Here is a 23,518-nt window from a genome sequence, read left to right on the forward strand (position 1 = left end):
TACAGGCTTTTGGCACTTCAAAAGGGGGGGAAGTATCTGTGAGATATTTTTTTTAAGGATTTTTAGAAGTTTAATGAAGACTGTTAGAGTCTTGTATATTTCGGGTTGTTTTAGGGATGTCTGTTTCATATGTGTGCAGTAGGTTTTTCCTGTCTCCTGGGAGAGGGGGATGAAGGGGTCACCGTTTTTATAATTATAAACTGCCATGATCATGAATGTTTAGGTGATTTAGAAAAGGTTGGTAAATGGTTCTATTGTGCTTGTCACAGTGAAACTTTATTGACACCTTTAGACCAGTGAAAACAACAAGGACCCTGTGAAGTTCATGCTTTTTGGCTGCTGCTTTTCTCTTATGGCCAGTTGCAGCAGGAGCAGCTGGTATCAAAGACGAGGCCAGTCTGGCAGTGCTGCTGGTAGGTGACTCCGTTCACGCAGTTATAGAAGCCGTTCTTGCTGGCCGGATTTGGATACAAGCCGCTTGCTTTGCCAACGCAGAACCCGCTGTCGCCACCACCGCTAGGGGCAGCTGTGGGAGCTGCTGTATCAGGGGACACAGTATTGACTGGAGATTTGCAGTCTGCAGAGAAAGAAAGGAAAAGAGGAAATTGGCATTTCACATTGGTCACCTCTAGCTGTTGGAGTGAATCTTCTCAAGGCAGAACTGTCACCGTTCTTCCTTTTACCATGAGCTTCCACTTCTGAACAGAAGTGTTTCTAAGCTGATGGTGAAACAGGTGTTTACTGCAATAACATTAGGAAATCATTCCTTTCGTAATAATGTTCTACTAGAGCTGTCATTGGAGCATTTAGTTAAAATTAGCTGCTCTGCTCACAGAACCCAAATGCAAGTTCCAGGAACCTGTAAACAGTAATGAGATATTCATGCTTCGATATCTTGGTCAGGTGTAACGGGGCACATGGGGGTTTTATGCAAAGAAGAGATAACTTACTAGGAGCGGAGATTCCCAGGGTGGACTTCAGGACGTTCATGAGAGGGTATTTGCCTTCACCGCAGAATGTACCGCTGAAATCATCCAGAGGCAGAGCCCAAACCATGGCACCTCCAAAGTTATTCTTCATCAACCACTCTGCCTGCAGAAAACAAGCAGGAACCCAATTAATGAGAAGGAAACAAAATGGCACCAGCAAGTGAACGCTGCAGACCCTTCACCTTGTTCTGTCAGTGAGGACAACAGAAACCTTGTGATGTATGGACTAAATTTCCATAAAACACATTCTACTTGCACGATTAGGGCATTTACGTAATAACCCAGAGCTTTCATTGGGGTATAAGCATAGGCATTCCCAGGGTGGAGCTGGGCCGGGGTTTGAGATGCGCTGTAACATACACGTTTGCGTAGACTTAGATGGAAAAGTTACATTTGCAAGGGAGGTTTCGGATGAGGCATAACGTGTCCCTGTCCTGCCTCGACAAAGCAATTTTCAAAACTGTGTGGACAGATGCAAACCTGCTGAAATTTAATGCGATATAAGTGGGCAGGAGAGGATTGTACCCTCTTAAATCACCTGGGGCTGCCTTACCACCAGTGTTCAGTGACTGCCCCCCACCTCCCAAAGTGGGCAGGTCAGGGATGGCGCTGGGGAGCAGCTGGTGGTTATGTGGGTCTCAGCACTGCATATTGTCCAGGACCTATATAATGTTTTAAAAATGTTCTTTTGCTCCTCCACCGAAGTAGCCCCTCTCTCCCCGAGCACCCTCCCCTGAGCTCGCAACATTACCAAAGCCCCCAGCCCCATCCCAGAACCCCCAAGGCCTCGAAGGTTACAAATATCAATGGAGAAAGACTAAAAATGCAGCTGATAGACAAGATTGGAAAAGTGCTTTTAAACACGATAAACTCGTTTTACAGTCAGCCGAGTGCATGCATTATGCCTTCCCAAATAGAAGACAATTTATTAGCTCAAAAGAAATGTTTTGACCTGTTTTGTGATTTGAACATCCATAAATTCAAAAATGGATGATTTACTGCTTTGTCCCTCGGCTGATTGTCTGGCATCTTACTTTTCAGATAAAACTGAAAAAAAATCACAAATGTATTTCCCCCAGATCTTGATACAGTTATTCCATTTTCAGCTGATGGTGACAGTTTGTAAGACTTGATAAGGAAACTGTCTGAATCCAGTTGCTTCCATGCCAGAACAGTTGGTTGATAGGCTTACGTACGTCTAGTAGCGCTATAGAAATGATAAGTAGTAGTAGCTTACGTTCTTTTTAAATGATTTTTTACAAAAAGGAACCTTTCCTATCGAATTGGCTGGCATCATCTTAACTCCTAAGTTGGATATTGGACAACCTGCTAGCTATCGATCTCTTGCCAGTATCCTCCTTCTTGCCAAATTACTGGCGTCTAATGTTGCAGAATTATCATCGGACTTTTTAGTTAAATTTGATTGTCTGCACTTTTTGCAGTTTGGCTTTCGGCTGTTTCGCTCAACAGAGGCAATTACATCGGAGGCAAAACCTCAATTTTATTGCAATTTGACCTTGCCTGCTGCCTTTGATGTGGTGGAGCATGGTATTTTATTAGGTATTACAGGTAGCGTATTGGAGTGGATAAGTGGCTTTTGCTTTCTTTGGTGAACAGGTAAAAAGAAAAATAGACTTACTTTGATCTGGAAGCTTTTCGGGTTATCGTAGCCTATCCACTCGCTTCCTTTGTAGGCATACGGGACCTCTTGGGGACTGTTCCACACCACTGTGGCCCCCCCTTTCAAAAAAGTACAGATCTGGGGGAGGGGGCAACAGAAAAGAATTATGCAACATTAGGCATTTACTGAGTGTTTTTGTCAACTGGCTTTTATTATACCTAGAGGACAGTTCTGTACAAGTTGTGTAGGAACCCGATGTATAAAGTCAGGTCAATATTTTATAAAAAAACTTCAGTCAGGCCCCCCTGAACCTTATAAAATACAAAAAGACACCGTCAATGATCTATATCTATAAGTAAGTAAATATAGAAATATAGAAATGGTGCTACACAAGAGAAATGACCATTTTAGAAATGTGAAAATTCAAAAAGGCTGTTTATCTGAATAAATGCAGTTTAATATACAGTGTATCTACCTGCACATTCCACTTCTTATATGTCATGGATTTAAACCTGCATTTACAAGATGAGCTAATTAGGGGGTGGTTTCAAAGGTCAGAAAAGTAAGCACTTTCCCCCCTCCCCCCCCAAGAAAGCTGGAGGCTATGTGTGACTGCTGTCAATGCTGATGGGAATAACAAAACCCCTCGCTCAGGACACGTCCTCGTTAAATCACTACATGCTGCCATTAACACGTATGAATAGGGTCTTTTCTAAAATCACTATTTACATGTTTTGATCAAGTTTGTCACTGTTACCTCAAAATAAGCACTGAATCCAGCTTCCTGGGTGTAGGGTGCCGAGGGTCCTTGTCCAGTGGTAGGAGCCCCCAAGCTTGGGTTTGAGGGGTTGGTGAGTGTGAAAGACCGGCCATAGGCTGGGAAACCCACCATTAGCTTCTCAGCTGCTGCACCATTTTCCTTCCAGTAGTTCATGGCATAGTCCTAGAAGAAAAGTGGAGATTTATAGTCACATCAACCAATGAAAGGGCCAATGGTAGCCAACCAATCATGGGGCCAGCGATAACCAGTCAATGAGAGGGCCAATGGCAGCTAACCAATCGCAAGGCCAGTGATAACCAGTCAATGAGAGGGCCAATGGCAGCTAACCAATCACAGGGCCAGTGATAAACAGTCAATGAGAGGGCCAATGGCAGCCAACCAATCACAGGGCCTGTGATAACCAGTCAATGAGAGGGCCAATGGCAGCCAACCAATCACAGGGCCAGTGATAAACAGTCAATGAGAGGGCCAATGGCAGCCAACCAATCACAGGGCCTGTGATAACCAGTCAATGAGAGGGCCAATGGTAGCCAACCAATCACAAGGCCAGTGATAACCAGTCAATGAGAGGGCCAATGGCAGCTAACCAATCACAGGGCCTGTGATAACCAGTCAATGAGAGGGCCAATGGCAGCTAACCAATCACAGGGCCTGTGATAACCAGTCAATGAGAGGACCAATACTATTGCTTTTATTAGAGCTGTTTTGATGTTGACATAAATGTAGGATAATGCTACATCTAGTGTAACATCAGGACTTATTTCCAGCTAATGAAAAATGGATTATTCAGTAACAAATCAGGAATAAACCCAGCATATTAAATGGAAATTCAAACTGGGTCCTTTGTTCTCTGGTGGTTAGATATGTGGAGCAGACAGCCTGAGTCCTAGTGCAGAGATTACAGAAATGTGCCTAAAAATATGTTTTAATTGGGGTAAGGTGAAGGTCTGAGTGGACTGGAACAGGTGGATGTGAAGCGTCTGTTCACGCTTTCCAAAAATACTAGGACTAGGGGGCATGCGATGAAACTACAGTGTAGTAAATTTAAAACAAATCGGAGAAAATCTTTCTTCACCCAACGCATAATTAAACTCTGGAATTCATTGCCGGAGAACGTGGTGAAGGCGGTTAGCTTAGCAGAGTTTAAAAAGGGGCTAGACGGTTTCCTAAAGGACAAGTCCATAAACCACTACTAAATGGACTTGGGAAAAATCCACAATTCCAGGAATAACATGTATAGAATGTTTGCATGTTTGGGAAGCTTGCCAGGTGCCCTTGGCCTGGATTGGCCGCTGTCGTGGACAGGATGCTGGGCTCGATGGACCCTTGGTCTTTTCCCAGTATGGCATTACTTATGTACTTATGTACTTATGATTGGCAGGGTTTGTTAGGAAATGCCATGATAAGTATGATATGTGCTTACACAGAACCTGTATGTGCCAGGTTATTGCATGTATTGTCAATCAAGGACAAGCCTGGCATAGTCCAGTCAGTTTCATTTCCAGGTGAAATTTCTTTGCATGACATAAAATGCTAATGAATCAACGGTTACTTCATCAATTGAGAAACAGTAGACTGCAGAATTGTCCCAGATGTAAACTCTTTACAGCAATTACTCACCACATTAAAGTAGATGTAATCCCCCTGATCAGCCGGACCTTGGAACAGAGGGCTGTCCTCTCCCGTGAATCCCTCCCATGAGCCCCGTAGATCATACGTCATAACATTGATGAGGTCAAGATACCTTGAGCAGAGAAACAAGAGACAAGAGTATCCTGATTTCATTTTATTTTCCTGTTATATTTAGTTTTCTTTGTGCTCCTGGTGATGTGGGGTAGTGTTTTCTTATATTTGCTTTCATGGAAAATTTGTTCTGTGATAATACTATGTGATTTCACTGTTCTGTATACTTTGTGAAAATCAATAAAATACAAGTTAAAAAAATAATAAATCCCGTCTAAAAATTCTAAAAAGCGTTGCAATACTGACAACAATAATGAAAGAAATTGAACCAGCCACAGAGCTAATGTTGTGTCTCTGGGGGAAAGTTTGTACTTTCTTTCGTGACCTATTACCCATCAGATTGCGCTGAATGTTAAAAGTCAAACTCACTGGGACAGCTGTGGGATCTGGTAGCCATTTTCAATGGTGGATTTGCCAGCAGACACAGCAGCTGAGATCAGTAACCGAGGTTTATTACTCTGGCTGGCTTCCTGCACAAAAGCTTCATACATTTCCTGGAGTAGGAAAAATACATCATTGAGACCATGCAGGAAAATGTAGAAAACGGACACAGAGCCTGCTACTGTGCATCCAAATTCTAGAACTATCTGTTCACTCTTACCTGCAGTAACACGCTGAAAAGCTGCTGGGTTTCAGCAGGGCTGCCTCTGTCGGAATCCCCGGGATATTCCCAGTCGATGTCCAGTCCATCGAAGCCGTACTGGCGTAGGAACTTGATGACAGAAGTGATGAAGGTCTGGCGGTTCTGCGAGCTAGAAACCATGGTGTTAAACCTGAAAAAGAAAGAAACAGAGGCTTTATGTGATATGGAATCTGAGGAACACAGTACAAGGCCAGGATAGACAACATCAGGCTCATTTTCGAAAGAGAAGGACGCCCATCTTTCGACACAAATCGGAAGATGGGCATCCTTCTCACAGGGTCGCCCAAATCAGCATAATCGAAAGCCGATTTTGGGCGTCCCCAACTTTTTTCCGTCGCAGGGATGCCCAAAGTTCACGGGGGCATGTCGGAGGCGTAGCGAAGGCGGGACTTGGGTGTGCCTAACACAAGGGCATCCTCGACCCATAATCAAAATAAAACAGCGTCCCTGACGAGCACTTGGACGACTTTACCTGGTCCTGTTTTTCTTACGACCAAGCCACAAAAAGGTGCCCGAACTGACCAGATGACCACCGGAGAGAATCTGGGATCACCTCCCCTTACTCCCCCAGTGGTCACTAACCCCCTCCCACCCTCAAAAAAATCTTTAAAAATATTTTGTGCCAGCCTCTCTGCCAGCCTCAAATGTCATACTCAGGTCCATCACAGCAATATGCAGGTCCCTGAAGCAGTTTTAGTGGGTGCAGTGCACTTCAGGCAGGTGGACCCAGGCCCATCCCCCCTACCTGTTACACTTGTGGTGGTAAATGTGAGCCCTCCAAAACCCACCACAAACCCACTGTACCCACATCTAGGTGCCCCCGTCACCCGTAAGGGCTATGGTAGTGGTGTACAGTTGGGGGGCTCAGCACACAAGGTAAGGGAGCTATGTACCTGGGAGCAATTTCTGAAGTCCACTGCAGTGCAGCCTAGGGTGCCTGGTTGGTGACCTGGCATGTCATGGGGACCAGTGCACTACAAATGCTGGCTCCTCCTACAACCAATTGGCTTTCATTTGGTCGTTTCTGAGATGGGTGTCGTTGGTTTCCATTATTGCTGAAAATCAGAAATGACCAAGTCTAGGGACGACCATCTTTAAGGACAACCTAAATTTCAGGATTTGGGTGTCCCCGACCGTATTATCGAAACAAAAGATGGATGTCCATCTTGTTTCGATAATACGGGTTTCCTCGCCCCTCCACCGAGATGTTTTGCGAGGACATTCTCAGCAAAACTTGGGCATCTCTTTCGAGTTTGCCCCTCCATGTCTTATAAAGGTATTAATCTGCAAACGAACCTTCTCCAGAAACGGGAAGGCGGTAGAACTAGAGGACATGAATTGAAGTTGAAGGGGGGCAGACTCAGGACTAATGTCAGGACATATTTTTTCACGGAGAGGGTGGTGGATATGTGGAATGCCCTCCCGCGGGATGTGGAGATGAAAACATTAATGGAATTCAAACATGCGAGGGATAAACACAAAGGAATCCTGTTTAGAAGGAATGGTTCCGTGGAATCTTAGCAGAGATTGGGTGGCGACGCTGGTAATTGGAAACAAAATGGGAGCTGGGCAGACTTCTACGGTCTACGCCCTGATCATGACTGAATAGATAGGGATGGGCTGGAGTGTAAATTTTAAAGGGCTTCCATGTTAGCTTCAGAACTTAGTATAAGAACAGTACTGGGCAGACTTCTATGGTCTGTGCCCTGAGAAAGACAAGGACAAATCAAACTTGGGTATACATATAAAGTATCACATACCATGTAACATAGTAACATAGTAGATGACGGCAGAAAAAGACCTGCATGGTCCATCCAGTCCGCCCAAGACAAACTCATATGTGTATACCTTACCTTGAATTGAATTTGTACCTGTCCTTTTCAGGGCACAGACCATATAAGTCTGCCCAGCAGTATTTCCCGCCTCCCAACCACCAGTCCCGCCTCCCATCATCGGCTCTGGTACAGACCGTATAAGTCTGCCCTCCCCTATCCTCGCCTCCCAACCACCACCCCCTCTTCCCCCCACCTGCTCCGCCACCCAATTTCAGCTAAGCTTCTGAGGATCCATTCCTTCTGCACAGGATTCCTCTATGCATATCCCACGCATGTTTGAACTCCGTTACCGTTTTCATCTCTGGATAAAATGAGTTTATCTTGTTGGGCAGACTGGATGGACCGTACAGGTCTTTATCTGCCGTCATTTACTATGTCTATTCGTTTTTTTAGGATTTACGTAGACTGGCTTAGATCCTGTAACCTGCAACTTCAGAGTTGGACAGGAACAATTCTTACGGGAGGGAGGGGGGGGGGTCTTTTACTAAGGCGCGCTCATGTTTTTAGTGTGCACTAAAATTGTGAGTGCGCTAAATGTTAGAGACGCCAATGCATTCCTATGGGCATCTCTAACGTTTAGTGCGCCCAAATTTTAGCGTGTGTTAAGAACGTGAGGGTGCCTTAGTAAACGACGCCCTCGGTGAGATGTGAGGTCATTTCTCACATCTGAGTCCCAGTCGTGGGTAAAATATTTAAACAGTTCGTTATCACTGTGTAGACCTTACCCTGAGGTACCATAATTCCAGCCGCCAACAGACAGAAGGGTTTTCAGGTCACTGTTACTGTAAATAAACACCAGGAAGTTAGGACAGAACTAACTTATTTATTCTATTTATTTACTGCATTTGTATCCCACGTTTTCCCACACATTTGCAGGCTCAATGTGGCTTACATTATGCCGCAATGGCGATAACCATTAACGGAATGATAAGTATAGAGAAGAGTTACAATTAAGTTATATAAGAATATCAAGCAAATTAGATGTTAAATAAATAAATAACTCAATACAGATATATAATATTAACACAGCAACTTTCCAACATATACTTCAGCTGGATTAGTGATCTAGAGGAGCCCAAACTAATGATATTGACCCCACGGATGGGGGGGAGGTGCTGTGTAGATTGTAAAGAACAAAAAAAAATGGGATCTTAAAGCAGCTGTACTTATCCCATTCTGCTGCCAGATCAGTTCATACCTGTAGCCAGTAATTATTAAGATAGATGGAAAAAGCAGCTTGTGCTGAAAGACTTTCAGGAAAGGATCCTGGAAAGCAAAGGTGCTATAAGAAAGATCCTGGTGTTAGAGAGCGAGTGGGATTAGAAAGCTAGGGGCAGAGACAGGCTTAGAACTCACTATTGCTTCAGGGCATTGAAGGAGCCGTAGAGCGTCGCGTCGTTCCATTCAAAGGTGGTGATCTCATTATTCGTCATGGTGGCAAAGGCGTAGATCAGGTGAGTGCAGAGACATGGGTCCACATTATCGGGCATAAACTTTGCCACTCCCGGGTAATACTGTGCCCAGTTAGTGAAGTAGCAAACCAGCTTGAAAGAAGAGCCTGAGGGTCACAAGAAAGGAAATCAAATACATATTTCGTAAATCACCGAAGACCTATCTCTTCAGCAAGGCATACCACAACGATCCATAATACGATCTGTAATACCCCAGCACTTACTTGATATCCTGAATGTTTCTCCCTATGCCTTATTGCTTAATTATTTTATATCATCCGTATTCTTTATATAACACCAATTGTATCTTTTACTCTGGAATGGCGATCTATTATGTTATCCACATAATCTATTATGTCATTCTTGTTCTCTATGTAATATCAATTCTATCTCTTTATTCTGGAATGGCAAATGCCAGGAAGGAACATTGTAAGCCACATTGAGCCTGCAAATAGGTGGGAAAATGTGGGATACAAATGCAACAAATAAATAAATATTGATACTTTTATTTCTAGATCACCTTTCCAATTTTAGTTCAGAGCGATTTGCCTCATTTTTCAGGTACGTCCCTGTCCCACGGAGGTGTCTGGGTAAAGAGCGGTGGAATGATTTGCCCAAGGTCAGAAGGAGCATCAGTGGAAGAGGTGGGATTTGAACCCAGGTTGCTCAAATCACCCTGCCAGTCCTTTGTGGACCCATCAGACTGCAGGAAACAGCTGTGAACGGACTTTTCAGGCTTCACTGTCAAATCTATTATTATGTGTGGGATGTGCTAAACAGCTTTTAAATCAGTCCTGCAAAGGGTTATGTTTTTTTCTGGTGTTGAGTCAAAGCCTTTATTGAGGTGCAGGAATGACACATTTATTTATTTGTGGCATTTATACCTACTACTACTACTACTATTTAGCATTTCTATAGCGCTACAAAGCATACGCAGCGCTGCACAAACATAGAAGAAAGCCAGTCCCTGCTCAAAGAGCTATGTAATAAAAGTGAGCCAAGTATAGGACAATCAAGCCATTGTGACATCACTGATGAGGTTGGCTCTTATTGGTGGACTGAGGCATTATGACATCACAATATTAGCTCTGGTTACAAGAGACTACTACTACTACTATTTAGCATTTCTATAGCGCTACAAGGCGTACGCAGCGCTGCACAAACATAGAAGAAAAACAGTCCCTGCTCAAAGAGCTTACAATCTAATAGACAAAAAATAAATAAAGTAAGCAAAATCAAATCAATTAATGTGAACGGGAAGGAAGAGAGGAGGGTAGGTGGAGGCGAGTGGTTACAAGTGGTTACGAGTCAAAAGCAATGTTAAAGAGGTGGGCTTTCAGTCTAGATTTAAAGGTGGCCAAGGATGGGGCGAGACGTAGGGGCTCAGGAAGTTTATTCCAGGCGTAGGGTGCAGCGAGACAGAAGGCGCGAAGTCTGGAGTTGGCAGTAGTGGAGAAGGGAACAGATAAGAAGGATTTATCCATGGAGCGGAGTGCACGGGAAGGGGTGTAGGGAAGGACGAGTGTGGAGAGATACTGGGGAGCAGCAGAGTGAGTACATTTATAGGTTAGTAGAAGAAGTTTGAACAGGATGCGAAAACGGATAGGGAGCCAGTGAAGGGTCTTGAGGAGAAGGGTAGTATGAGTAAAGCGACCCTGGATGCTCCAACTTTTCTGGATCTCTGATTCATAAATTTTGGGCAAACATGACCAGTGGGTAAACAGGCTGAGCAGTTTCCTAGCTGCTTATTAATTGAGGGAAGAATAACAAAGAAAAAGCAGAAGAATCTTTTAGGAATTATGAACTTGGTTCTTATAGTAACACCGGACAACGCGACCTTTAATGTCAAGCCGGCAACAGACTATCCCAAGATCGAAATTCAGTAATAGAAAGCAGGTTCAGTGTGGCTTACAAAGTATGGTACATGCAGAGCCCGGTTCTAGAACAGCATCTTTGTGTATCCAAATGAAGGTGCCATTATTCATGCAAAGCGCATAACTTGTAGTTGCATTCGTAAGTTGGAGAAACGGCCCATGGCCGGCCACACTGTGCCCACATTTACGCTCCCACTTGCAGTTCCACATGGTAGCACTTAGGTGCAGATGATCAAAGGGAAATGTGGGCGCAAGAGGCCGTTAGTGCTGGACTAGCACTCACATTTCGTGTTCCCCCTCGTGCTCAGAGAACTGCGCTCTGGCGCTTCTACCGCCATTAGGATTAAGAAAGGAGAAGTGGTACCGAGCCTTCAAGAGGTGGTCTCCAAACTAGCCGCTCGCCATCTTCTCCAGGACTTGGGCTCCCGCTTGGTGGGGGTGGGGCAGGCATTGTTGGCCACTTCTCGCCCAACGTTTCGTCCACTTTTCCGTGCACCGTTTGCTGCAGCCTTCCCTCGGGGGTGGGGGAGACTAGAAAACAACCTGGCAGCCTTATTGCTCAGCTGTCCTCCCTCTTCCTCCTCTCCCCCCCTCCTCCGCCCAGACAGTCTGGCACATGTGCAGGAGAACTGTGCTTAACACACATCTCTTCAGTGCATGTGCCGGGCATCTTCCGCCTGATTTGCTCCCTCATAATCGAAGCTAATAATGCGCATATCATTTGCATACTATTAGCTTCAATTATGGGGATGTTAGTTTAGGGCACTCTTGGACTGGTAAACTCCGTCGCTGTTCTGTGCTGTACTGGAGTTTTGATCATTGGCAGGGCCGCCGAGAGACTGGGCCGGGCCCGGGGGCGGGGGCCCCTGCTGCCACCCCCCTCCATCTACCACCGGGCAGGGCCCCCCTGAATTCATATCATAGCACCTCACCTCGACCTCGCTCAGTGTGAAAGAAACACAGCAGCGGCAGTCTGCATATCGCCTCCCTTCGGGCCTTCCCTCCCTGTGTCCTGCCCTCGTCTGACGTAACTTGCGTGAGGGCGGGACACAGGGAGGTAAGGCCCGAAGGGAGGTGATCTGCAGACTGCTGCTGATGCGCTTCCTTCACACGGAGCGAGGTCGAGGTGAGTCGCTATGATTTGAATTCAGGGGGGCCCGGCCCAGTGGTGGACGGAGGGGGGCAGGTGGAGGGGACTGCGGCGTCGGGCTCCCCTTGGAGGCCCAGGCCCGGGGAATTTTGTCCCCCCTGCACCCCCCTCTCGGCAGCCCTGATCATTGGTACCTTAACTGCGAACTGTAGAATGACGCCTGCACTTTTACGAGTGCCTGTGATACATGTCAGTGCTGGCATCGACTTATAGAATTGTCCTGTTCATGAACTTGCCTTTCTCCTGGCCCTAAAAACAATTATATTAAAAACTAATATTGGGAGAAAGACCTCAGTATCAAATGAATGACTTAAGATCTGCAACTTTCTGCAAACCTTGTTGTCTACTTTTCAAATGGTTATTTTTTTTTTTTTTACTGTCTTATCTACACCCTGAAAACCATCAAAACGCTGCACATTCAGATAAGATGTTGTATTGAGTTTGCAAGTTTTGTTAAAAATAAAACACAACACATGAAGGGAAAACTGAACTATACCATTTGTGATGCTGAAATCCTTGTTGTGAAATTTTGTACAATAAAGTCACGAAACACAGAGAGAACGTTTAACACTTACCCTGCTGTAGATGCAGCAACAGCGCCAAACCTTGAGAAGAAAGAGAAGAGAGGCAGAATGAAATGGAGAAGCTGCGACTGTGCCGTCATTCTGAAAGCCGATGGCTTGTCTCTCATGTCGCACCTGCTTCACGGTTCATGTAAAGCTCATAGTAACATAGTAAATGACGGCAGATAAAGACCTGAACGGTCCATCCAGTCTGCCCAACAAGATAAACTCATTTACATGGTATGTGAGACTTTATACCCGAGTTTGATTTGTCCTTGCCATTCTCAGGGCACAGACCGTAGAAGTCTGCCCAGCTCTGTTCTTGTACTAAAAGTTCTGAAGATTCTGGAATCCTAAAGAGTTACAAGATTCTGGAATCCCAATTAGTAGCAACATTCCATGTAGAACCCCAAAGAGTAACATAGTAAATGACGGCAGATAAAGACCTGAACGGTCCATCCAGTCTGCCCAACAAGATAAACTCATTTACATGGTATGTGATACTTTATACCTGTGTTTAATTTGTCCTTGCCGTTCTCAGGGCACAGACCGTGGAAGTCTGCCCAGCACTGTTCTTGTACTAAAAGTTCTGAAGATTCTGGAATCCTAAAGAGTTACAAGATTCCGGAATCCCAACTAGTAGCAACATTCCATGTAGAACCCCAAAGAGTAACATAGTAACATATAGTAATATAATAAATGACGGCAGATAAAGACCTGAACGGTCCATCCAGTTTGTCCAACAAGGTAAACTCATTTTACATGGTATGTGATACTTTATACCTGAATTCGATTTGTTCTTGTCATTCTCAGGGCACAGACCATAGAAGTCTGTCCAGCACTGGTTTTGCTTCCCAATTACCAGCATTGCCACCCAATCTCCACTAAATTACATAGATCTATTCCTTCTAAACAGGATTCCTTTGTGTTTATCCCACGCATATTTGAATTCCATCACCGTTTTCATCTCTACCACCTCTCACGGGAGGGCATTCCACATATTTACCACCCTTTCCATGAAAAAAGAGACCTGGGAAAATTGTGCACCTGGCATACAATGCAGGGGAACAGCTGTTTCACTAAAATACACAGCATTAGGGGTTCTGTGAGGACAAGTGCCAGTGCTTTCACAGGTAGATGGGGCATTTTGCAGCCTGCACATGTATGACCAGTTCAAGGGTAGCCAGTTAAGAAGCTAAGCTTCAAATCTCAGTTTTTGGCCGATTTGAGATAGAGACTTAATCACTCCTCCTATCCCCACATCCAAATGATGGTACCCAGGGCTTATTCGTGCCTAGGAACAGGGTCTACGTCCCCACATTGCAATTATTTGATGCATATGGGCTAGTTCTGTTGCAGTATAGGAAATGCTTGCAGACTTGTGTGGTCTGTCTTGTCCTAACCACATACAGAGAGAAAACAAAAAAGAGGAGGAAACCCTCAAATGCAAGGAAGGCAATGAAAAAAAAAACAAGAAACCAGTAACCACGTACAGAACACATCTCGTTGAAATCTGTTGTGCCACAGGTACACACGTGTAACTAGATGGCTTTTGTAAAACTGGTATTTACACATGTAAACATGCCTTGACTTTCTTTCATCTCAAGCTATTCTTGATCCACTTCAATCTGGCTCTCGCCCCCTTCATTCAACTGAAACAGCGCATGCTAAAATCTCCAATGATCTGTTCCTGGCCAGATCCAAAGGTCTCTCTTCTATCCTCATCCTTCTCGACCTGCTGCTTTTGACACTGTTGATCACAGCCTACTCCTTGATACGCTGTCCTCACTTGGATTTCAGGGCTCTGTTCTTTCTTGGTTTTCTTCTTATCTTTCCCAGCGTACTTTTAGTGTATACTCTAGTGGATCCTCTTCTACTTCTATCCCACTGTCAGTTGGTGTACCTCAGGGATCTGTTCTGGAACCTCTTCTTTTCTCCATCTATACTTCTTCCCTTGGTACTCTGATCTCATCCCATGGTTTTCAGTATCATCTTTACGCTGATGACTCCCAGATCTACCTCTCCACACCAGAAATCTCATCCGAAATCCAGGCCAAAGTATCAGCCTGCCTGTCTGACATTGCTGCCTGGATGTCTCAGCGCCATCTGAAACTAAACATGACCAAGACTGAGCTTCTTATCTTTCCCCCTAAACCAACCTCTCCTCCTCCCCCAGTCTCTGTTTCTGTGGATAACACTCTCATCCTTCCTGTCTCATCAGCTCATAACCTTGGGGTCATCTTCGACTCCTCCCTCTCCTTCTCTGCACATATTCAACAGACTGCTAAAACCTGTCGTTTCTTTCTCTATAACGTCAGCAAAATTCGCCCTTTCCTTTCTGAGCACACTACCAGAACCCTCATCCACACTCTTATCACCTCTCGCTTAGACTATTGCAACTTGCTTCTCACAGGTCTCCCACTTAGCCATCTCTCTCCTCTTCAATCTGTACAAAATTCTGCTGCATGACTAATATTCCGCCAGTGTCGTTATGCTCATATTAACCCTCTCCTTAGGTCACTTCACTGGCTTCCTATCCGTTTTCGCATACAGTTCAAACTCCTCTTATTGACCTATAAGTGCATTCACTCTGCAGCTCCTCAGTACCTCTCCACTCTCATCTCTCCCTACATTCCTCCCCGGGAACTCCGTTCACTGGGTAAATCTCTCTTATCTGCACCCTTCTCCTCCACTGCTAACTCCAGACTCTGTTCCTTTTATCTTGCTGCATCATATGCCTGGAATAGACTTCCTGAGCTGGAACATCAAGCTCCATCTCTGGCCGTCTTCAAATCTAAGCTAAAAGCCCACCTTTTTGATGCTGCTTTTAACTCCTAACCCTTATCCACTTGTTCAGAACCCTTATTTTATCATCCTCACGTTAATATTCCCTTATCTCTTGTTTGTCTGTCCTAATTAGATTGTAAGCTCTGTGGAGCAGGGACTATCTCTCTTCATGTTCAAGTGTACAGCGCTGTGTACGTCTAGTAGTGCTTTAGAAATGATAAGTAGTAGGGCCAGATTCACTCAGCTTCTAGCCCATAGACACAGAGGATCTCTGGATCCAGGGATACTGCCGGGGTGGCTTAATTTAGAGCATCAGAAAAGTTCTCCTAAATTAACTGAGTTATCCAGGCACCTGAGTCCCAGCAGGCCACAGACTGCCCGATAGTCACTGCTGGCACCCAAACAGGTACACAATTCAGCTGATGTCAGTCAGAATTTAAAAAAAACCCCAAAACAAAACACTGAACACCAGTGGTTGACTGTCCTCATCCCCTTGGTTCACAGGCTCCCTAGTGTGTCAAGACCTAGTTATTTCTAGATAAATATTTCATTTTAAAAATCAGCCCCCGCCAGTGCCATCCCAGTCCCAACTAAATCTTTGAAATTCTGGAGCAGGCAGAGAGAGAAATCCATTGTTAGATGCAGCTTCACTTTCTGAAACCTGCAAACATGCTGAGTTTTACCATCCGTCTTACCCGCAAAGAGTAGCAGCTTCCCCATTTTGAAACCTCTGTACTGGAGAGTCTGCACCAGGCATCTGGCTTTATAGTCTCTTGCCTATATTGGGGGGGGGGGGGGACAAGACATTCAAAATTATCTTTTGTTTAACTGCAGGTGGAAATAATTTCATAGAACAATATTTAAATAATTCCCTTTATAACCTTTCAATCTTATCTGCATTTCTATTATATGTAAACAGTGCTTATGGCACTTTTGGAAATATTAAATGTTTGAAAATGCTAAACCTGTTTTCATCAATGATTTACTGGGGATAAATCCACACACTTCATTCGATGCTTTAGCAGGTCATAGGGGCATCAAACTGAAGTCAACATCTAGGACCAGATTCAATAAGTGGGTGTCGGAAAAACTTGGCAGCCAGCGCTATTCACTCAAGGACACTCCAGGACTTATGCCTGCTGAAACCAGCTACAAGTCCGGGCATCCAATGTGGATATGTGTCCGCAGAATTCTAGAATACTGCGCACACATTTCTGGCAAGCCCCTGACCCGTTCACACCCTTCCCATGGCCACACCCACTTTGAGGTTGCAGTTTTATACAATAGTGCATTGTAAATTGCACATGTAAATCCAAATTGTGCAGTGAAACCTAAGGATGAGCGATTAATAGTTGTAGCCCAGGACAGTCCATTACGGACAATATGGCTTCCAGAGAGCAAAGCTAAATGTACAATTCTGTAAGAAGAAGATGAAAACGTTACTCATCTGGTGGCTGGCTGTGAAGTTAAGAAACATAAGAATAGCCCTACTGGGTCAGACCAATGGTCCATCCAGCCCAGTATCCTGCTTCCAGCAGTGGCCAATCCAGATCACATGTTCTGATGATAGAAAATCTTTAAACAGAAAGAGGCGTAACAAAGTGGCATGTTTCATTCACTGGAAGAGAATCATGGAAAATAGTCACCTGGGATGTCCCCATTCCCACAGATAAAAAGTTAAATACCTGGAAAATGGACATAGGGTGACATTGAGGGGCAATTTCGATATGACGTCTAAGTCCGACTTTGGACGTTTTTTAAATCTAAATAGGAAAGAAGGTCATTTTTGAAAAAGAAAAATGTCTATCTTTTGTTTTTGAAAATACTGTTTTGAACAAGGTTTTGTGATTTGGACATTTTGTTTTTGGTCCATTTTCAAATAAAAAACGTCCAAGTGCAAAACGCAGAAAAACAAGCCATTGGGATGTAGGAGGAGCCAGCATTTTTAATAGACTGCTCCCCCAGACATCCCAGGAAAGCAATAGGGCACCCTAGGGGCACTGCAGTGGACTTCATAAAATGCACCCAGGTACACATCTCACCATTGCTCCCTTATTTTGTCTGCTGAGCCCCCAAAACACACTACCCCTAACCTGTACACCACTACCATAACCCTTACGAGTGAAGGGGGCACCTATATGTGGGTACAGTGGGTTTCTGGTGAGTTTTGGAGGGCTCACAGTTTCCTCCACAAGTGTAATAGGTAGGGGGAGGTATGGGCCTGGGTCCACCTGGCTGCAGTGCACTGCACCCACCACTAGACTACTCCAGGGACCTGCATGCTGTTCTAATGGACCTGAGTATATCATCTGAGGTTGGCATAGAGGCTGGCAAGTATTGTTTTTAATCACATTTTTGGGGGGGGGGGGGAGGGAGTTTGTGACCACTGGGGGAGTAAGGGGAAATCACCCCTTACTCTCTTCAGTGGTCATCTGGTCATTTAGGACCAGTGGCGTAGCCAAGGGTGGGCCTGGGTGGGCCCAGGCCCACCTAGTAGCAACACACCTATGATGTGGCTGGCAGGGATTCCCAAGCCCCACCAGCTGAAAACTCTCAACAACTGTCCCTCCTGCAGACCTTGTAAATAGAAGATCTTCACCTGCAGCAAGAAGCAGCTGATACATACTGCTTGCACTGGCCCCACAGCCTTCCCTCTGACGTATTCCTGCCTATGCAGAAACAGGAAGTTGCATCAGTGGGAAGGCTGTGGGCCCAACATGAGCAGTGTGTATTAGTTGCTGTTCGCTGCCGGTGAAAATTTGCTATTTAAAAAGTATGCGGGAGATGGGGGGATGTTTGAGAGACCATATGGCCTACAGGCGAGAGATGGAGAGACCAAATCACCTGTGGGACAGGGTGGAGTTCTTCTGCCCACCCATCTTGGGTACAGGCCCACCCAAAATTGGGTGTCTGGCTACACCCCTGTTTAGGACTCCTTTTTGTGCCTTGTTATAAAAACAGGTCTAGCTCTTAGTGTTAGTCTTGGACAGTTTTGTTCTGTTCCATTATGGCTGAAAAACGTCTAAGGAACGCCCAAATCCCACCCTGACATGCCCCCTTGTGATTTGAACACACTTCTGATGGACTTCATAGAAAAACATCTAAAAATTGGTTTTGAAAATACCAATTTGAACGATTTTGTGAGCAAAACATCCAAATGCAGACTTATGTCACTTTTTGGATATTTTTCTCTTTTGAAAATGAGCCCAATAATAACATAGTAGATGACGGCAGATAAAGACCTTACAGTCCATCCGGTCTGTCCAACAAGATAAACTCGTTACATATAGTATGTGATACTTCGTATGTACACCTGGTCTCGATTTGTATTTATCATTTTCAGGGCACAGACTGTAGAAATCTGCCCAGCACTGTCCTTGCTCTCCAGCTTCTGAAGCTGAATCTGTCCAGCCACGATCGGGGCACAGACCGTAAAAGTTTACCCAGTACCGGCTTTGCTTCCCAGTTACTGGTGTTGCTTCCTAATCTCCGCTAAGCTTCTTTGGATCCATTCCCTCTAAACAGGATTCCTTTGTGTTTGTCCCACGTATTTTTGAATTCCCGTTACTGTTTTCATCTCCACCACCTCCCATTCCAGGTATCCAAACCCCCCAAACCCACTATACCCACATGTAGGTGTCCCTCTTGATCCCTAAGGGCTATGGTAGTGGTGTAGAGTTGTGGGGAGTGGGTTTGGGGGGGGGTTGGGGGGCTCAGCACACAAGGTAAGGGAGCTATGCACCTGGGAGCAATTTTTACTTTTTTTTTTTTTTTTTAACTTTTTAGAAGTGCTCCCTAGGGTGCCCGGTTGGTGTCCTGGCATGTAAGGGGGACCAGTGCACTACAAATGCTGACTCCTCCCACGACCAAAGGGCTTGCATTTCGCCGGGTTTGAGATGGCCGGGCCCGGTTTCCATTATGGTCGAAAACTGACGCTGGCCATCTCTAAACCTGGCGATCTCAACATTTGACCTAAATGTTGAGATTTAGCCGGCCCCAACCGTATTATCGAAAGAAAAGATGGCCGGCCATCTTTTTCGAAAATACGGTTGGCTCCACCCCTTTGCGGAGCCGGCCCCGAAGATGGCCAGCCAGATAGATGGCCGGCGCTGTTCGATTATGCCTCTCTATATGTCTATGGGGGGAAGTGTGAAGGGGGTAATGGGATTTGATATACCGCCTTTTTCTGTGGTACAATGAAAGCAGTTTACATTTCTCCATCTCTAGTGGTCTCACAGTCTGAGAAAAAACTCCAGGTCCACAGCAGCATAAGTAAACCTCTGGCTCCAGGCTGATATTATAATCCCACCCCATTACCAAAGCAGCATCCTGGCTCTTCCTTGTTCAAAACGTGATGCAGCAGAGCCGGACTGTTCACCACAGAGACCTTCCAAGGGCAGAAACAGCTCAGCAGCTGTTATCAATGTTATCACTTTTATTGCAAAAGAAAACTAACCTCTACCATTTTGCCTCCAGAGTCTGAAGTGAACAATACTAATTAAAGGTTATGACAATTTGAATGCATTTTAATGGTCTGATTATGAAATGTCTGTGTATTTTTGTCTGGTACATAAATTGCAGCTAATATTAGTGTAAAGTCTAAAACAGTCCCCTGTCTGTGTATGTTTGCCTCATGCCAGATTACTTTAATGTGTTAAAGATTAAACTCTGTACAAGGACTGCAAGTAATTGGATTTTTCATGAAATACACCTTTGGTGATCTTTTAGGAATCCTAAAGGCTGGACATCGTACTGTGATGTTATAATGCAGCATAAATCTGCTTCGATGTTTATTATAGATGCTAAGAGTCAGTTTTAGGCATTGAATTTTTTATAGATTTTTACTGTTAGGCATTTCGTTATATTGTTTTAGTTTATGGGAATCATTTTATAAGATGGAGAGTGGGAGAAGACGCTGAATATGAAATCACAAATTTAATTAAATACTCAGCGTCTTCAGTCTGTTTTTAAAGAGCCCGATTCTTCTCCCACTCTCCATCCTTTCTTGGACTCCCCTTGAGATATATTGGTGTTTGTTCCACTTTTGTGGTTTTTCTGCGATACTTTTATGAAGCATTTTTCTAAATATATTCTGTGTATTAAAAAAGGAGGACAGAAGACCAAACGACAGCCGGCATGGTTAAAAAGTGAGGTGAAGGAAGCTATAAGAGCTAAAAGAAAATCCTTCGGAAAATGGAAGAAGGAACCGACTGAAAATAATAAGAAACAGCATAAGGAATGTCAAGTCAAATGCAAAGCGCTGATAAGGAAGGCTAAGAGGGACTTCGAAAAAAAGATTGTGTTGGAGGCAAAAAACACATAGTAAAAATTTTTTTAGGTATATTAAAAGCAGGAAGCTGGCAAAAGAATCAGTTGGACCGCTAGATGACCAATGAGTAAAAGGGGCAATCAGGGAAGACAAAGCCATGGTGGAGAGATTAAATGAATTCTTTACTTCGGTCTTCACAGAGGAAGATTTGGGTGAGATACCAGTGCCAGAAATGGTATTCGAAGCTGACGAGTCGGAGAAACTTAATGAATTCTCTGTAAACCTAGAGGATGTATTGGGGCAGTTCTACAAACTGAAGAGTAGCAAATCTCCTGGACCGGATGGTATTCATCCCAGAGTACTGATAGAATTGAAAAATGAACTTGCAGAGTTATTGTTAGTAATATGTAATATATCCTTAAAATCAAGCGTGGTACCAGAAGATTGGAGGATGGCCAATGTAACGCTGGTTTTTTAAAAGGTTCCAGAGGAGATCTGGGAAATTATAGATTGGTGAGTCTGACGTCAGTGCCGGCCAAAATGGTAGAGACTAGTATAAAGAACAAAATTACAGAGCATATTCAAAAGCATGGATTAATGAGACAAAGTCAACATGGATTTAGTGAAGGGAAATCTTGCCTCACCAATCTACTACATTTCTTTGAAGGGGTGAACAAACATGTGGATAAAGGTGAGCCGGTTGATATTGTGTATCTGGATTTTCAGAAAGCGTTTGACAAAGTACCTCATGAAAGACTCCAGAGGAAATTGGAGAGTCATGGGATAGGAGGTAGTGTTCTATTGTGGATTAAAAACTGGTTAAAAGATAGAAAACAGAGAGTAGGGTTAAATGGTCAGTATTCTCAATGGAGTAGGGTAGTTAGTGGGGTTCCCCAGGGGTCTGTGCTGGGACCACTGCTTTTTAACATATTTATAAATGACCTAGAGATGGGAGTAACTAGTGAGGTAATTAAATTTGCTGATGACACAAACTTATTCAAAGTCGTTAAATCACGGGAGGATTGTGAAAAATGACAAGCGGACCTTACGAGACTGGGAACCTAAGTGGCAGATGGCGTTTAATGTGAGCAAGTGCAAAGTGATGCATGTGGGAAAGAGGAACCTGAATTATAGCTACGTTATGCATGGTTCCATGTTAGGAGTCACTGACCAAGAAAGGGATCTAGGTGTTGTCGTTGATGATATGTTGAAACCTTCTGCTCAGTGTGCTGCTGCGGCTAAGAAAGCAAATAGAATGTTAGGTATTATTAGGAAATGAATGGAAAACAAAAATGAGGATGTTATAATGCCTTTGTATCGCTCCATGGTGCGACCGCACCTCGAATATTGTGTTGAATTCTGGTTGCCACATCTCAAAAAAAGATATAGTGGAATTAGAAAAGGCGCAGAGAAGGGCGACTTCCCTATGAGGAATGGCTAAAGTGGCTAGGGATCTTCAGCTTGGAGAAGAGGTGGCTGAGGGGAGATATGATAGAGGTCTATAAAATAATGAGTGGAGTGGAACGGGTAGATGTGAAGCATCTGTTTACACTTTCCAAAAATACTAGGACTAGGGGGCATGGGATGGAGCTACAATGTAGTAAATTTAAAATGAATTAGAGAAAATATTTATTCACTCAACGTGTAATTAAACTCTGGAATTCATTGCCAGAGAATGTGGTAAAGGCGGTTAGCGTAGCGGAGTTTTAAAAAGGTTTGGACGGCTTCCTAAAGAAAAAGTCCATAGACCATTATTAAATGGACTTGGGGAGAATCCACTATTTCTGGGATTAGCAGTATAGAATGTTTTGTACTTTTTTGGGATCTTGCCAGGTATTTGTGACCTGGATTGGCCACTGTTGGAAACAGGATGCTGAGCTTGATGGACCTTTGGTCTTTCCCAGTATGGCAATACTTATGTACTTCAGTAAAGTCTGTCCTTCACACAGAAATGGCTCTTATTAAACTGCACAGATGACTACAGAAGTCATTGCAAGCATGCATAGGTGCTCCTGAGGGCAGCTTTTGGGCAGAGCTGGAACACAGTTGGGAGGTACACGTGTGTGCATATTTTAGAATGTATGCACTCACATGCAGACAGCAACTGTCCATATGTGCACAGACATGCCATAGCTGCATCTGCATTGCTGGTGTTCTGGGAGACTAGTTTACAACATTGACTGGTTTTTGAACACTTATGTCTGTTCTGCTATAAAATGACCCCTTATCTGTGATCATTTTGAAATAAGGAACTAACCCCTCCCCTTTTACAAAGCTGTGCAGTAATGCAGACACAGCCCATTCAAAGTGAATGGGCTGTGTAGAAAAAAAAAGGGGGGGGGGTTAATTTGAAATAATTGTAAGCTGCTTTGAGTATTCTTCTGACTGAAAGGATGTGAAAAGACTTTCCAGAGCTGCCAAGCTATAGCGCTGTGTATGCCTTGTAGCGCTATAGAAATGCTAAATAGTAGTAGTAGTTCCAGGAGGGAATTACATAAGTACATAAATATTAACATACTGGGATAGACCAAAGGTCCATCAAGCCCAGTGACCTGTTTCCAACAGTGACTAATGCAGGTCACAAATACCTGGCAAGATCCCCAAAAAGTTCAATACAGTTTATGCTGCTTATCCCAGAAATCCTGTCATAATATCGTTCGGCTTTCTACTTACAAGTACATTAAAGGCTCCTGGGTGCTCTACAATATACAAGCAGATAAGTGTTGGAATTCCCAAATAACCGGTTACAACCAATGTTTTAATGAGAAATAGAAATCTTCCACTTACTTCACGTGTGGCACCTAATCACTTA

At 44.2% G+C, this 23,518-nt stretch overlaps 1 protein-coding gene across 1 annotated transcript; it reads right to left on the bottom strand.

The window, feature by feature from the left end:
- Positions 1-258: 258 nt before the first annotated feature.
- On the bottom strand, positions 259-16,210 carry LOC115482183 (acidic mammalian chitinase-like). The gene is made up of 11 exons (XM_030221780.1): positions 16,133-16,210; positions 12,663-12,692; positions 8,969-9,170; positions 8,338-8,394; positions 5,736-5,907; positions 5,504-5,628; positions 5,012-5,135; positions 3,368-3,553; positions 2,629-2,748; positions 951-1,092; positions 259-577 (listed from the first exon to the last, which is right to left on the bottom strand). The coding sequence occupies exons 1-11, from the start codon at positions 16,155-16,157 to the stop codon at positions 351-353; spliced, it is 1,410 nt and encodes a 469-aa protein (XP_030077640.1). The 5' UTR covers positions 16,158-16,210; the 3' UTR covers positions 259-350.
- Between the last annotated feature and the right edge of the window lie 7,308 nt (positions 16,211-23,518).

Source organism: Microcaecilia unicolor, chromosome 12 (assembly GCF_901765095.1).
Source record: "Microcaecilia unicolor chromosome 12, aMicUni1.1, whole genome shotgun sequence".
In the NCBI taxonomy this organism is placed as follows: domain Eukaryota; kingdom Metazoa; phylum Chordata; class Amphibia; order Gymnophiona; family Siphonopidae; genus Microcaecilia; species Microcaecilia unicolor.

Excerpts from the sequence above, each read along its gene's own strand:
- LOC115482183 (XM_030221780.1), bottom strand. The coding sequence starts at position 16,157 with ATGGGGAAGCTGCTACTCTTTGCGG. Across the intron at positions 5,629-5,735 it reads TTTTCAGCGTGTTACTGCAG|GAAATGTATGAAGCTTTTGT; the intron begins GTAAGAGTGAAC and ends TTCCTACTCCAG. Across the intron at positions 1,093-2,628 it reads CGAAAAGCTTCCAGATCAAA|GCAGAGTGGTTGATGAAGAA; the intron begins GTAAGTCTATTT and ends TGTTTTCTGCAG.